This window comes from Conger conger, chromosome 16 (genome assembly GCF_963514075.1).
Source record: "Conger conger chromosome 16, fConCon1.1, whole genome shotgun sequence".
Classification (NCBI taxonomy): domain Eukaryota; kingdom Metazoa; phylum Chordata; class Actinopteri; order Anguilliformes; family Congridae; genus Conger; species Conger conger.
The window spans coordinates 10,440,088-10,456,109 of NC_083775.1; the positions used below are offsets into that span (position 1 = coordinate 10,440,088).

At 43.7% G+C, this 16,022-nt stretch overlaps 1 protein-coding gene across 1 annotated transcript; it reads left to right on the forward strand.

Annotated features, from left to right (window-relative positions):
* Nucleotides 1-5,050: 5,050 nt before the first annotated feature.
* LOC133113927 (MICAL-like protein 1) lies at nt 5,051-15,961 on the forward strand. Its single transcript, XM_061223087.1, has 8 exons — nt 5,051-5,157; nt 12,316-12,361; nt 12,873-12,987; nt 13,557-13,647; nt 13,975-14,048; nt 14,440-14,554; nt 14,830-14,876; nt 15,247-15,961. Exons 1-8 carry the CDS (start codon nt 5,129-5,131, stop codon nt 15,294-15,296), a joined length of 567 nt encoding a protein of 188 aa, XP_061079071.1. The 5' UTR covers nt 5,051-5,128; the 3' UTR covers nt 15,297-15,961.
* Nucleotides 15,962-16,022: the final 61 nt, after the last annotated feature.

Consider the following 16,022-nt stretch of genomic DNA (forward strand, 5'->3'; position numbering starts at 1 on the left):
AACATATTTTTGAACATCACACGGAGATGAAAAGAAACCACAGTATTATATTAATAAACATGCATGCACACACACGCACGCGCAAGTACCTGCTTCAGAAATGTATTGCAAATGAGTAAGTTGTGCATGACGAAGATAACATCGAGAGCAGAGTACTTTTAAATTGTCTAACAACAGCTAAAAAATGGCACTTTTTGTCTCTGAGGGCAAAAGGGCAGGGGCTCAAGCCTTTTGAGAGGTCTGTATTTGACTGGATACAGATTATGCTAGCTGTGGCTGGTGCACTTAGAAAGACAATGGAGCCAAGTCACAACACTGGACAAATGCCCTTTCAAATTTGAGGACAATATCAGCAAATAAATTTGCATTTTGTATAATTTTTTCTAATCTAGGGTATGCACTTTGCACTCTGTAGTAGGTCGCTCTGGATAAGAGTGTCTGCCAATGTAATGTAATGTAATCTATGTCTAGGCATATTATGGATCTTACAAAGTGTAAAATACTGCATTTTGCTTGCTAAACTATACAACCCGTTTTATCCTGAAAAAGAATGGGGGTAACGCATTTTCTCTGCAACTACGTTACAAATACTGGTCAGAGACGGTTGCACTTGGGCTCATCTTTCGAGAATCTTTCCCTCACGGAATTGTGTTTTGAATTTACCATGGCAGGCAAAATGACATGCCAGGCATAAGTGATGTTTTGGGACTCACAACGTGTGTGTGTGTGTGTGTGTAAATAGAACGTTCAATGGTTCTATCGTCTGATTTGATTCAGCAAGGAACAAACTGAAACTAAAAAGGGACATTCAGAAAAGGTTTCTTCGAAGTTGCAAATGTTATTTGCAAGTAGGTCTGCATCATATGCATCGTAGGTCAATTGTTTCTGAATACTAAAGTATAAGTAGTGATACGCCTTGCTCCACAAGAACTTGTGGCGACCTTATGTCTCACAGGGGATGAAGAGGATTGACTTGAATTGATCCTTCTCAGCTAACCAGAAATTCAGAAAATAATTTTGTAAGGGTAGCTGATGGTGTGATTTATTTGACTAGCTGTCCAACTAAGTTTACAGTTTTAATCTGACTGGTTTGGTCTTGGTTATATTGCTGAGAAAGTAAAATATTGCAACATGATTTCAAATAGAGTAATTGTTTTTCTGGTTTACTCAGTGTTAATCTGTCTTGCAAACTTGCTTAAATTACACCAGGAAATCAGTTTTTGCTCAATGTAGCAGTATAGGTTTAAGCTTTGGAGGAATGGAGTTGAATGCAATGCGAAAATTGCGCTGGCATGAAAGTTAAAGTCAATATGTCATCTTCATTCCAAGATGGACTTTTAATGCCACAAAATTGAAATTGAACAAAATTACCTGCAAATCAGACAAGTGAATTTGAAAATTAATAAAACATAATGTATACCATGGACATGAACAAATACTCTTTGAACCCAGGTTTGAGCTAGACGTTATAATATAGGAGATAGTGTGGTGTTTTTCATATTGATGCTGACCAATTAGTGTGTGCGTGTGCGTGTGCGTGTGTGTGCATGCATGCATGTTAAAGTCTTCATGTATTGTCTTTCTACTTCAAGAGTAGATTTATGGGGCTTTGTGGAAACTTATGGGGCATGTTATGAATATGTTATTGAATATTTTTCTCAGGCAGGACATTTGCATCGGACACAGAAGCTGGTATTACTGGTTTTGGTATATCAGGTCCAGGTTGACTTCATGTAAATATAGCAGGACATGTGTTTAGTACAATCTGCATTTGGAACCTTTGTGGAGAGAAATGTAGAGGGCCCAGTGCAGGGCTCTGCATGGCTTTTTCATTCTGGAAGAGGAAATTTGGAAAGGTAAGGTTAAACTTCTACATATGTGATGTTCTGCACTTCAGTTACTACTCCAGGCTGTTAGCCATCTCTGTCGGTAGCAGCACTTAAAAAAGGGAAGCTAATGTACTTCAGTTCTTACAGGATTCTTACCGTTTACTGACATTCTGAAAATCACTGAAGTCTTGGTGTAATATAGCTTTTATCAGTGAAGCATACTGCAATTGTGTGGATTGTGTTATGCAGTAGTTGATACATTTTTGAATAATATTAAAATATATAATATAGCATCCGTGTCTTCCAGTTAACCTCTAGGCGTGTACAGCAACAGCTCTGGAATTTACATTAATATTACACACAGATCTTTATTTTTCAGAATTTTTAGTCTTCCAAAAACCAAAGAGAAACTTGAGAGAGCTGTTAAATTGAAGAAATTCTGTGGGGTTTTTTTGGTTTTTTTTTAAGTGTTCTGTATTTTGGCTCAGTATTGAAGCTGTTATCTGGCCAGCCACACTGGCTTGAGCAGCACAGTAACAAATGACTGCAGCTCAAATCATGTTTCATTTTGAATACTAAGGCTGTCTTTAAGAAATAAAAAAAACATTCATAGACTGATTCATAAAGAGTTGAGCCATAAAGAACTCTTGTGACTTATTTATGAACTGTACTGGTGATGTTTATTTGCAGGTCTTATGTGCATGTGCATAGACTATTTTTCCAAACTCTGACCATTTCCAACCACGACATTGTTTAGCTTGAAATACAAAAGGACATTTTTATATCTATAGCAATTACTTTGTAATTGACCTTGAAAAAGTAGATTGCCTTCTGGCCATTGATTAATCTGATATGCTTGGAACAGTTAGTGGCCAAACAGATTTGTTTCCTGAGTTTTGTTTCCTCAAACTTCAGATCGGTTGCATTTTAATGTGCTGAAAGTGACCTTTGGTAAAAATGGAAATACAAGCAAAAGTCAAGTCGAGAAGGTGTAGGCATGGCATGTATCATGTATACTGCTGTGTGTATGCCCCTCTATCTTTTCTCCACGTTTGAGAGGGCAGAGCCAGAGATGGGCATCCTCCCTGTTGGTGTCCATGAAAGTGCCCAAGCAGTTATGTGTATCTCCCAGTATTACAAAGTCCTGAGCAATAAGTCTCACTCACATTGTGTGGAATTATGGACAGAATGTAAATTGGAGCGCAAGTACGCACAAATGTTTGGGGGGGAGGAGAATAATTCACAAACAAGAATTCAGCTAATTTTGCGTGAATAGTTATTTTGATTTATCAGGGACAGTGCACATTAATCAACATGTGCTAATGAGTACCCAACTCCACACAGAAAGGCCAGGGCAGGGCTTGAACGCAGTACCTTTTTGCTGTGAGGCAACAGTGTAACTCTTCCCTCCATTTTCCTTCTCTCCTCCCTGTACTCTGTTGCCAGGCACTCATAAAGCAGGAAGCGAGGTGGGCACCCTCACCCAATCACACCAGCTGCCCAGACTTCAGCAGACCGGTGGGACCAATGATGATGCTAGGAGGCGGGACAACAAAATCTGAGACTCCACCTACTGCAAAGAGCCAGGATAAGACTCCTTCCCAGGTCTTGGTCCCTGTGGAAACATTGATCAGCTCTGACTCTGCCAGAGAGGCAGAACTACTGGAAAAAGATGGACAGAGGAATGATGGCAGAGAGGAGGAGAGTGGAGAGAGGGAAGGTGAAGAATGCAGAGAGAGAGATGGAATCGCAGAAAGGGAGGATGGAGAGGGAGAAATGCATGGAAGCAGAAAGGTGAGGGAAGGGGATGAGAGGAGTGAGATGAAGGATGGAGAGAGGAAAAAGGGAGAATGCAAAGCGATTGAAAACGAGGAAGAGGAAGTTAAACAGAAGCCGCTCCTTGCTCCCAGTCTTGATGAACACAGCGAAGGGCGGGGCCAGCAGGAGGAAGTTGAAGCAAAGAAGCAAACCGGAATCTCCTTCAACAGCAGCCTCCTTCCTGTGCCTGTCCAGGATTTTGGAAGCGGGGGCCAGTCATTGCCTGCACCCCAGGCCACGGATTCCCCCTCTGCCCTGGTCCTGGAACCCCGGACCCACTCCTCAAAAGTAACAGACGACGCCACAGCCATTGGTGAGTCAGTTCGGCAGTGTTTCAATGACTTCCATTTCTAGCTTCTGTCCATATTCCTCACAAATCAAACTGCTGATTATCATTGTGTTAGATTAGAAACATGGCCTGCTACATTTCTGGTCTCTGTGCAGGTGTGCCAGGTAATCCAGGTCCTGTGAGCAGAATCCATCCTGCCCCCCGAGAAAGACTTCTCCCCTCAGGGAGGTGAGAATCGTCAGCGGGTTTCTGAAAAAAGGAAAATGAATCGGTAAAAATGCAAATGGAGTGTTTCCTTTTGGGTATAGTGGTTCATGATACTCCAATCAGACAGCGAACATTATTTTCCTGTTAGATAATGTACAGTGCTTAGGGAAGAAAATACAAATTACAGTGGGGATGAAACAAGCATTAGATGTAAAAGATGCAGGTTGCATGATCGGAGGGGAACTGGAACTCTTACTCTACTCTTTGTCAATAGTTATAGTGTTAGTGAAAAAATCAATTATAATAAAATGCACAATTGTGTTTTAAATGACCATCTGCCTACATTTCAGCAATCATACAGGTAGACTAAAATTAATGTCTTTCAATCCTGTGGTTATTTACTGGTTTTTGCCATTATGAAACTGGTGGGAGAGAGAGGGGTCATAGTAGCCTTCTCTGCCTGGCCCAGTCCATTGATTTAATCTCCTCATCTCTTTCTCTCCAATTGTGCACCTGTGTCCTTCTGTCCCTGTCTCGGTTCTGGTTGGGCCAGTGGAACCCACAGACGCAGAGATCCTCCCTGGATGGACCTGGTGGAGCCGGGCCCATGGAGAAGACTGCCCCCCGCCCCACCGGCCACCCGCTATGGCTCGGTGCCCTGCCTCTGGGGCCGTGGATCCAGGCTGGCCATCTCCACCGACCCTTTTGAGGCTACAAATACGGATGAAGAGTCTGTACAGGAAGCAAGCCAAGTTAGGACCTCAGCACAACCCAGTATAGTGACCAACCACCCCTGGTATGGGATCTCTCGGGCAGTGAGTACTGCCAGCACTGGTGGACCAGTGGCCAAAAGAATTAGCCAATCCCACGCTGCCTGTGTGGGTCATCCAGCCAACGTAGTTACTCGACATGATTCACCCAGCACAGGTCGTCAAGCAGTTAATGCAGCCAGTCCAAGCAGTAGGAAACCTAAGAAGAGACCAGAATGTGGGGTTTCACAGCCCTCTCCCACAGGTTAGTGTGTCGGCACTGAAAAAATCTGCTTTTCATTTCACACTATTCCTGAAATGACCCTCTGTAATGTAACTCTGGTACACTTGCTTTTTACCTTCGATAAGATTCAAATCTGAAACCTACCTGTATTTGCTACTTTTTATTTGCAGCTACTCGACTAGAGTGCCGCCATCTTGGTTGTGATGCCACTCAGTTGGTTTGTCTCACCAACTTTCAGTGAGCTCAATGATGGATCATAAGGAAAAAAAACTAAATTGAGAAGCCAAGGAAGTTCCTTTTGTGTTGCCCCGGGATTCTCAAATGAGTATTACCAAAAACAATATTAATTTTCACAAATTGCCACTGACATGACTGCAACTACTGCACCATTGGCTGACCTCTTTTTCTTGGCTTGCATTGATAGTCATGAATTCTAATAAAAAGTTGTTCTGTAGTCTGAAGAACAAGTCATTCGCATTCATCAATGATACCCTGTCCCACAGATGGACTCAGAGCAGCCGGCCAGTTGCACAGAAGTTGCAGTCTCTTTAGAGAGATCATGACAAGATGTGCTCATTCATACTCATTTGAGCATCCTGGGACAATATGAAAGGACACTGGCTGGGTTCTCTGTTTTGTTTTTTCCTCATGATTCATCTTTGAGCTCTTTAAAAGTCATTTTGTAATAGGATTAAATGGAACAGCTGAGACAAACCAATTGAGCTTTATGTAAAAAAGCAAGTGCTCTCTTTCTTAATTTCCAGTTACTTTTGGTAAGCCTAAGGTTTGGCCAATGTCTCTAACTGTTTTATTCTCTATTGGTTCTCAGTATTATAATGGCTTCTTTGGCTTTCATTGCCACAACTTTGGTCCTCATGTTGATAAACAGCAGTAATTGTTTCCAGATGATCGAAAGACGAGAGTAAAGACTAGGTGCTGAGAATTCTCTTATACCTGCATTAAGGCAATAAAACACACCCGAGCAATTACAAACGCATGTGAAGCCATGTGTCCCAAACATTATGGGGTCCTGAAATAGGGGGACTGTATACAAATACTGCTGTAATTTCTACGTGGTGAAACCGAAATGTATAAAAATACACTTTAATAAAATATCAGAATGTGTACTTTAACCACATGTTTGTGTGATTCCAAATCTAAAATTGTGGCAAATAAGAGACAAATCAAGACATAATGGGTCTTTCTCCCAAACAAACATTATGGAGGGCACATTGGAATTTTTCAAAATTGTGATTGATATAAGCATTTTATCGTTGTGCATTGAATTATGTTTTATTTTACTCTCTCCCCTCTCCTTCTCTTCCCCTTCACTTTCCTCATTACCTGCTTTGACTCTCCAGCCCTCCCTATCTCTAAAACCTCCTCTCTCTCGACCTCAGCTGCTATTAGTGCAGATAATCTTCGTACTCCCGTGCACCTCCCCGTTAGCCCGTCTCACCCACTTCCCAGGAGTGTGTCTCAGCCAGCCCTCAGTGGGAGTGCTTACTCTTCCCCCAGTTACAAGCAAGAACCTCCCTCTGGTGCCCCCCTGCCACCCTCATTAGCCAGCATCAGCTCAACTCCAGAGGACTCACAGGACATTGGTAGTGATTGGTTTAATGCAACACCTCCCCCTTCAACTCTCCCATCACCCCCCAACTCTCCAATTTCCAGCAACCTATCAATGCCCAATGTCTCATCCATTCCAAACTCCCTCTCAGTCCCCAACCAGTCCCCAACTGCAAGCCCTCCCTCGATCCCTAATTCCCCATCAGGTCCCAGAATTTTACCAATCCCAAACTCATCGTCAATCCTCAATTCCCTGTCAGTTCCTGATACCATATCAGACCCCAGTAGCATACAATCATCAGATTCTGGTTCCCTGTCATTCCTTGATTCCCTCTCAGTCCCTGTCGCTTCATCAATCTCAAAGCCGTCATCAATCCTCAATTCCCTATCAATTCCCGATTCCCTACCAGATCGCACTACCTTAACAATCCTGGGCCCCTCATCAACCACTGATTCCCGAACAGACCCTGATGCTTTATCAATTCCAATGCCCTCCTCAATCCAAAACATTTTACCAATTCCAGACCCATCATCAATCCTCAATTCCCTGTCAGTTCCTGATTCCCTATCTGTCCCCAACATTTTATCAATTCCTGACTCATCATCAATCCTCAATTCCCTGTCAGTTCCTGATTCCCTATCAGTCCCCAACATTTTATCAATTCCTGACTCATCATCAATCCTCAATTCCCTGTCAGTTCCTGATTCCCTATCAGTCCCCAACATGTTACCAATTCCTGACTCATCATCAATTCTCAATTCCCTGTCAATTCCCGATTCCCTACCAGACTGCACAACCTTACCAATCCTGGGGCCCTCATCAACCACAGATTCCCTAACAGACCCTGATGCTTTATCAATTCCAATGCCCTCCTCAATCCAAAACATTTTACCAATGCCAGACCAGTCATCTATCCCCAATTCCCAGTCAGTTCCTGATTCCCTATCAGTCCCTAACATTTTATCAATTCCTGACTCATCATCAGTCCTCAATTCCCTGTCAGTTCCTGATTCCCTATCAGTCTCCAACATGTTACCAATTCCTGACTCATCATCAATTCTCAATTCCCTGTCAATTCCCGATTCCCTACCAGACTGCATGACATTACCAATCCTGGGGCCCTCATCAACCACTGATTCCCTAACAGACCCTGATGCTTTATCAATCCCAATGCCCTCTTCAATCCAAAACATTTTACCAATTCCAGACCCATCATCAATCCTCAATTCCCAGTCAGTTCCTGATTCCTTATCAGTCCCCAACATTTTACCAACCCCAAGCCCATCATCAGTCCTCAATTCCCTGTCAGTTCCTGATTCCCTATCAGTCTCCAACATGTTACCAATTCCTGACTCATCATCAATTCTCAATTCTCTGTCAATTCCCGATTCCCTACCAGACTGCATGACCTTACCAATCCTGGGGCCCTCATCAACCACTGATTCCCTAACAGACCCTGATGCTTTATCAATCCCAATGCCCTCCTCAATCCAAAACATTTTACCAATTCCAGACCCATCATCAATCCTCAATTCCCTGTCAGTTCCTGATTCCCTATCAGTCCCCAACATGTTACCAATTCCAGACCCATCCTCAATCCTCAATTCCCTGTCAGTTCCTGATTCCCTATCAGTCTCCAACATGTTACCAATTCCAGACCCATCCTCAATCCTCAATTCTCTGTCAGTTCCTGATTCCCTATCAGTCTCCAACATGTTATCAATTCCTGACTCAACATCAATCCTCAATTCCCTGTCAGTTCCAGATTCTCTATCAGTCCCCAACATTTTCCCAATGCCAGACCCGTCATCTATCCCCAGTTCCCTGTCAGTTCCAGATTCTCTATCAGTCCCCAACATTTTATCAATTCCTGACTCATCATCAATCCTCAATTCCCTGTCAATTCCCGATTCCCTACCAGACTGCACTACCTTACCAATCCTGGGCCCCTCATCAACCACTGATTCCCTAACAGACCCTGATGCTTTATCAATTCCAATGCCCTCCTCAATCCAAAACATTTTACCAATGCCAGACCAGTCATCTATCCCCAATTCCCAGTCAGTTCCTGATTCCCTATCAGTCCCCAACATTTTACCAACCCCAAGCCCATCATCAGTCCTCAATTCCCTGTCAGTTCCTGATTTCCTATCAGTCTCCAACATGTTACCAATTCCTGACTCATCATCAATTCTCAATTCCCTGTCAATTCCCGATTCCCTACCAGACTGCATGACCTTACCAATCCTGGGGCCCTCATCAACCACTGATTCCCTAACAGACCCTGATGCTTTATCAATCCCAATGCCCTCCTCAATCCAAAACATTTTACCAATTCCAGACCCATCATCAATCCTCAATTCCCAGTCAGTTCCTGATTCCCTATCAGTCCCCAACATTTTACCAACCCCAAGCCCATCATCAGTCCTCAATTCCCTGTCAGTTCCTGATTCCCTATCAGTCTCCAACATGTTACCAATTCCAGACCCATCCTCAATCCTCAATTCCCTGTCAGTTCCTGATTCCCTATCAGTCTCCAACATGTTATCAATTCCTGACTCAACATCAATCCTCAATTCCCTGTCAGTTCCAGATTCTTTATCAGTCCCCAACATTTTACCAATGCCAGACCCGTCATCTATCCCCAATTCCCTGTCAGTTCCAGATTCTCTATCAGTCCCCAACATTTTATCAATTCCTGACTCATCATCAATCCTCAATTCCCTGTCAATTCCCGATTCCCTACCAGACTGCACTACCTTACCAATCCTGGGCCCCTCCTCAACCACTGATTCCCTAACAGACCCTGATGCTTTATCAATTCCAATGCCCTCCTCAATCCAAAACATTTTACCAATGCCAGACCAGTCATCTATCCCCAATTCCCAGTCAGTTCCTGATTCCCTATCAGTCCCAAACATTTTATCAATTCCTGACTCATCAATCCTCAATTCCCTGTCAGTTCCTGATTCCCTATCAGTCTCCAACATGTTACCAATTCCTGACTCATCATCAATTCTCAATTCCCTGTCAATTCCCGATTCCCTACCAGACTGCACGACCTTACCAATCCTGGGGCCCTCATCAACCACTGATTCCCTAACAGACCCTGATGCTTTATCAATCCCAATGCCCTCCTCAATCCAAAACATTTTACCAATTCCAGACCCATCATCAATCCTCAATTCCCAGTCAGTTCCTGATTCCCTATCAGTCCCCAACATTTTACCAACCCCAAGCCCATCATCAGTCCTCAATTCCCTGTCAGTTCCTGATTCCCTATCAGTCTCCAACATGTTACCAATTCCTGACTTATCATCAATTCTCAATTCCCTGTCAATTCCCGATTCCCTACCAGACTGCACGACCTTACCAATCCTGGGGCCCTCATCAACCACTGATTCCCTAACAGACCCTGATGCTTTATCAATCCCAATGCCCTCCTCAATCCAAAACATTTTACCAATGCCAGACCAATCATCTATCCCCAATTCCCAGTCAGTTCCTGATTCCCTATCAGTCCCCAACATTTTATCAATTCCTCACTCATCAATCCTCAATTCCCTGTCAGTTCCTGATTCCCTATCAGTCCCCAACATTTTACCAACCCCAAGCCCATCATCAGTCCTCAATTCCCTGTCAGTTCCTGATTCCCTATCAGTCTCCAACATGTTACCAATTCCTGACTCATCATCAATTCTCAATTCCCTGTCAATTCCCGATTCCCTACCAGACTGCACGACCTTACCAATCCTGGGGCCCTCATCAACCACTGATTCCCTAACAGACCCTGATGCTTTATCAATCCCAATGCCCTCCTCAATCCAAAACATTTTACCAATGCCAGACCAATCATCTATCCCCAATTCCCAGTCAGTTCCTGATTCCCTATCAGTCCCCAACATTTTATCAATTCCTGACTCATCAATCCTCAATTCCCGGTCAGTTCCTGATTCCCTATCAGTCTCCAACATGTTACCAATTCCTGACTTATCATCAATTCTCAATTCCCTTTCAATTCCCGATTCCCTACCAGACTGCATGACCTTACCAATCCTGGGGCCCTCATCAACCACTGATTCCCTAACAGACCCTGATGCTTTATCAATCCCAATGCCCTCCTCAATCCAAAACATTTTACCAATTCCAGACCCATCATCAATCCTCAATTCCCAGTCAGTTCCTGATTCCCTATCAGTCCCCAACATTTTACCAACCCCAAGCCCATCATCAGTCCTCAATTCCCTGTCAGTTCCTGATTCCCTATCAGTCTCCAACATTTTATCAATTCCTGACTCATCATCAATCCTCAATTCCCTGTCAGTTCCTGGTACCATATCAGACCCCAGTAGCATACAATCATCAAATTCTGGTTCCCTGTCATTCCTTGATTCCCTCTCAGTCCCTGTCGCTTCATCAATCTCAAAGCCGTCATCAATCCTCAATTCCCAGTCAGTTCCTGATTCCCTATCAGTCTCCAACATGTTACCAATTCCAGACCCATCATCAATCCTCAATTCCCTGTCAGTTCCTGATTCCCTATCAGTCCCCAACATTTTATCAATTCCTGACTCATCATCAATCTTCAATTCCCTGTCAGTTCCTGATACTATATCAGACCCCAGTAGCATACGATCATCAAATTCTGGTTCCCTGTCATTCCTTGATTCCCTCTCAGTCCCTGTCGCTTCATCAATCTCAAAGCCGTCATCAATCCCCAATTCCCAGTCAGTTCCTGATTCCCTATCAGTCTCCAACATGTTACCAATTCCAGACCCATCATCAATCCTCAATTCCCTGTCAGTTCCTGATTCCCTATCAGTCTCCAACATTTTACCAATTCCAGACCCATCATCAATCCTCAATTCCCTGTCAGTTCCTGATACCGTATCAGACCCCAGTAGCATACAATCATCAAATTCTGGTTCCCTGTCATTCCTTGATTCACTCTCAGTCCCTGTTGCTTCATCAATCTCAAAGCCGTCATCAATCCTCAATTCCCTATCAATTCCCGATTCCCTACCAGACTGTATTACCTTACCAATCCTGGGCCCCTCATCAACCACTGATTCCCGAACAGACCCTGATGCTTTATCAATCCCAATACCCTCCTCAATCCAAAACATTTTACCAATGCCAGACCCGTCATCTATCCCCAATTCCCTGTCAGTTCCTGATTCCCTATCAGTCTCCAACATGTTACCAATTCCAGACCCATCATCAATCCTCAATTCCCTGTCAGTTCCTGATTCCCTATGCAGTAGCTTTCCATCATCTAATTCTGGTACCCGTTCAGTCCCCGATTCCCTCTCAGAACTTGGTGCTTTATCAATCGCAGCCCCCTCATCAATTCTCAGTTCCCTGTCAGTCCCTGATTCCCTAACAGACCCAGGCATTTTATCTATCTCAAGCCCCTCATCAATCCCTGATTCCCGATCAATTCCTGATTCCCTTTCAATCCCCAGCATTTTACCAATCCTAAACCCATCATCAAATTCTGGTTCCCTAGCAGACCCCAGTGTTTTATCAATCCCTGAATCTCTCTCAGACCCTGGTATTTTACCAATCCCAAGCCACTCACCAATCCCTGTTTCCCTGTCTGCTCTCAGCAAACTGGATGCTTCCACATTGGCACTGCCCCACTCTCAAAGCAAGGTAGGCAGAAATAGTGACTTAAATGTAAAACCTGTCTGTTTAGCCAAAAAGTCAGAAGAAATTACCTTGCATGTTTTGAAGTGATCTCCATTATGCCACACACAACTGCTGCCACTCTGGGCATGATGGCACGATACAACTCTAATCCAAAATATAATAAATCCACACACAACTAACATTTTCTTTAAAACAATCTGGTAAGTTTGTGGAATCTTTCTGGAAAGTGATGATGTAGTCCTACGAAGCCGCAGCCCATTAAGCCTTTTGGAATGGGGGCTCTTTTTTTTTTTTTTCTACTTCAGAATTAAATGTATATTCTAGAAAATATATTAATATACCTGTAAAGAATTCTAGGGGTTTCATTTGATAAACTGATACACATAGAGATGATATAGTGGCCAATGGCAGCATCAGTCGCCTAGCAGCCAATGGTAGTGCCAGCAGCCCACCAAGAGAACTCCTGCCCCTCTCGATGCCCAATCTGACCCTGACCATGCCCCTCCCTCTGCAGATGCATTCGTCCCTGGAGGACATCCATTTGCAGATGAGGGAGCTGGAGCACCATCTCAACCTGCTGGAGCTGAGAGGAGTGGAACTGCAGAGGAATCTGAGAGTCTGCCAGAACGGTTAGTAAATTATTTTCCTCTATTTAGCCAGGTGTCCCAATAACAGCTACAGCATCTTTAGCAAATTTTGGTTTTACATCTATCCTAAACCTACCTCAAATACAGTGGCTTTAAGAACGGATATGTACTGGCAGTAGGCCTGAGAGATGCAAGCCATGTCTGCTGAGCAGGACTGCTGTGTTTGCAGTGCTGTGTTAATGGCCTTGCATTTGTTCAAATGTCACACAATACATGTAACCCAATTTCTTTAACATTGATGGTGAGGTTTGCATTTGAATGACATCAGACCTTACACTAATCAAGAAACTGTGACTGAAATGCCTGAAGCCCAGTTGTGGATAAGAGTGTCTGTTATGTATCAGTGGTTTCCCCTTCTCCTGATAAGACTTTCATGGATCAAGAGAATTTTACTGTGTAAGACTTGTTAGGGAACAACCTAGCTTACACAGCAACATCTCAACCAGCATGTAACCATTATATGGAAGAGCTGAAGAGAACAGGTGCTTCAAGTATTTGTGCTGGAAGAGTGAGCTCTTAGCAGGCTGTTCATTTGTTTTTGTTTTTTTCAGATGAGCAGGAGGAGATGCTGCTGGCGGACTGGTTCAGTCTCATTCACCAGAAGCATATGATGGTGCGCTGGGAGGCTGCGCTGGTCTACGCGTGAGTGACCCGTCTGCGTCAGTAATGAAGGCCTGAATGGAAGGATGGACAAAGCTAAGATGGTGTTTGTTATCTGATTGTCTCTTTATCTGACTCAAAAGAATATGTGTCATTCATTCAGGTTTCCAGTACCTCTACTGTTGAGTGTTTTCTTGAACATGGAAAATGACTCTGCCTGGAGGAATGCGCACGAGAGTGGGGGATGTTTGTGTGCACGCATGTGTGTTTGTATCAAGCCTGCAGTATCGTATGCATGTGAAGTTGCCTGTTTGTGAATGTGGGGGTGCAGGGTGTGTTTGTGTATATGAACAGATGCATTTCTTACAGGGAAAAGCAGCAGAATCTGGAGGAGAAGCAAGCAGATGTGGAGGATGAGCTCAGGTGTCTTCTCAGTAAACCAGGTGAGTTGGGTGAACCATGACTTGCACAGAGCACTCTGCCTCAGGGTCAGGATCATCTGTGCAATGGTGGCTGTTTTTTCACTGCAGAGATCCTGCAGTGAATCCTGCAGAGATGCTTCCTTTTCCTTATTCAAAAACATGCTTCTAGTTGCAATCTGAACTAAAATGGTTATGAATTATGAACATGCAATAATGATTATGTCCTCTGAATTCTCATTTGCTGCTTCTCTTGCACTCTCTCTCTATCTCTCTCTCTCTCTCTCTCTCTCTCTCTCTCTCTCTCTCTCTCTCTCTCTCTATCTCTCTCTCTCTCTCTCTCTCTCTCTCTCTCTCTCTCTCTCTCTCTCTCTCTCTCTCTCTCTCTCTCTCTCTCTCTCTCTCTCTCTCTCAGAGAGGGAGTGGATTAATGCTGATTGGATCAGAGAGCAGCAGTTGATGGCAGAGTTTGTCACCATTATTGAAGAGAGGGACCACATTATCAACAGGATGGACCAGGACAATCAAAGGTAATGAACCATCAATCAAGGATAATAAGCTGTGAGGATAATAAGCTCATCAAGATATATTTCATAAGGAGAGGGTAGATAAAACTGATGATGGATATTCTCGTTTTATCAAGTCCTTCTGCAACAGAACAGTGAATTCCCTAAATGGTGGTGATTGTTTCCCTTTTATTTTCAGCAGATCTGAACTATGCTGTTCTGTTACTGTGGATGTCAGTAAACTGTGTGTTATGAGGAGAGAATCTGTGATACTTTTTAATGTTGGTTTTGTGTCTCAGGCAGGTGGTGGAGGACAAGCTGCTTGCAGCCATGATCAAGAGAAAAAGTATGGAGAGACCGTCAGTCCTCTTTCTACCCACCTTTCTTTTTATTCTTTATTTTTATTTATCTCACCCTGTAACGTGTGTGTGTGTGTGTGTGCGTGTGTGCGTGTGTGCGTGTGTGCGTGTGTGCGTGTGTGCGTGTGTGCGTGTGTGCGTGCGTGCGTGCGTGCGTGCGTGCGTGCGTGCGTGCGTGCGTGCGTGCGTGCGTGCGTGATGTTCATCAATCAGCCTGTAAAAGTGAATTCCTAACTTATCTAGTTTTTTTTTTTCTTATTTTCTCCCCTTTATCTCCATACTCCACTCTGCCATTGACATATTTCTCTCTCCCATCTCTGCTCCCTTGTTTCAGTCCATTCATCTGTTTCTGTGCAGATTCAACCAGCAGACAGAGGAAGAAGGGCGGTGAACTTCTGGCCCATTAAAGTGTTGAAGATGTTGAGCCAAAAGATGGAGGGGGGTGAAAGTAAGGGCCCTCATGCAAGCAAAAGCTGAAGTGTGAGGGGGCTTAGTGTTAGTGGTTCCGTCCAGTTTGACCTTATGGGCTGCAATTAAGGTAGCTCCCTCTGACTGCATCCCCCTCACTGGGTGACACTGGCCAATTAGTCAATTGGCGCTGGCCTGATCTGGATGATCAGAATGAAATTGAACTGTAATGCATCAAGACTGCAATAACTGCATATGTCTGGAAAGAAGGGGGCTACAGCTGAAGATCACTTGGAAAGTCATCTTTTACCAGGAGTATAGGTGCACACTAAATGTTTCAACCTTGTTCATCTTCAGGGAAAAATGTTTATTTATTTATTTATGTGCGGTCGTGCCTTTTTTATTTTTTTAATCACATTTAGAACTACCTTAAACTAGTTTCTAAACATACATACAGTGAGTAAATGTATTGAAAGTATCTAAAGCACATCATGCTTGAATTGGTCATAGGCCAAACATAGAACCACCCCTAGATGTTTGAGGACTCTGTCCCCTCTGAAACACTGGACAGATGGCACATGTGGCCATGAACAGTCATCAATCTGTCAAAGAAAGGCAAGAAGGTGGGGCCCTCGGCACAGTGTCTGATCTGCCTTGTGGGTGGGACAACTGCCTTGCTCTCAGGTGTGTACTGTTAAACTATTGTGAGATATATGGTCATGGTC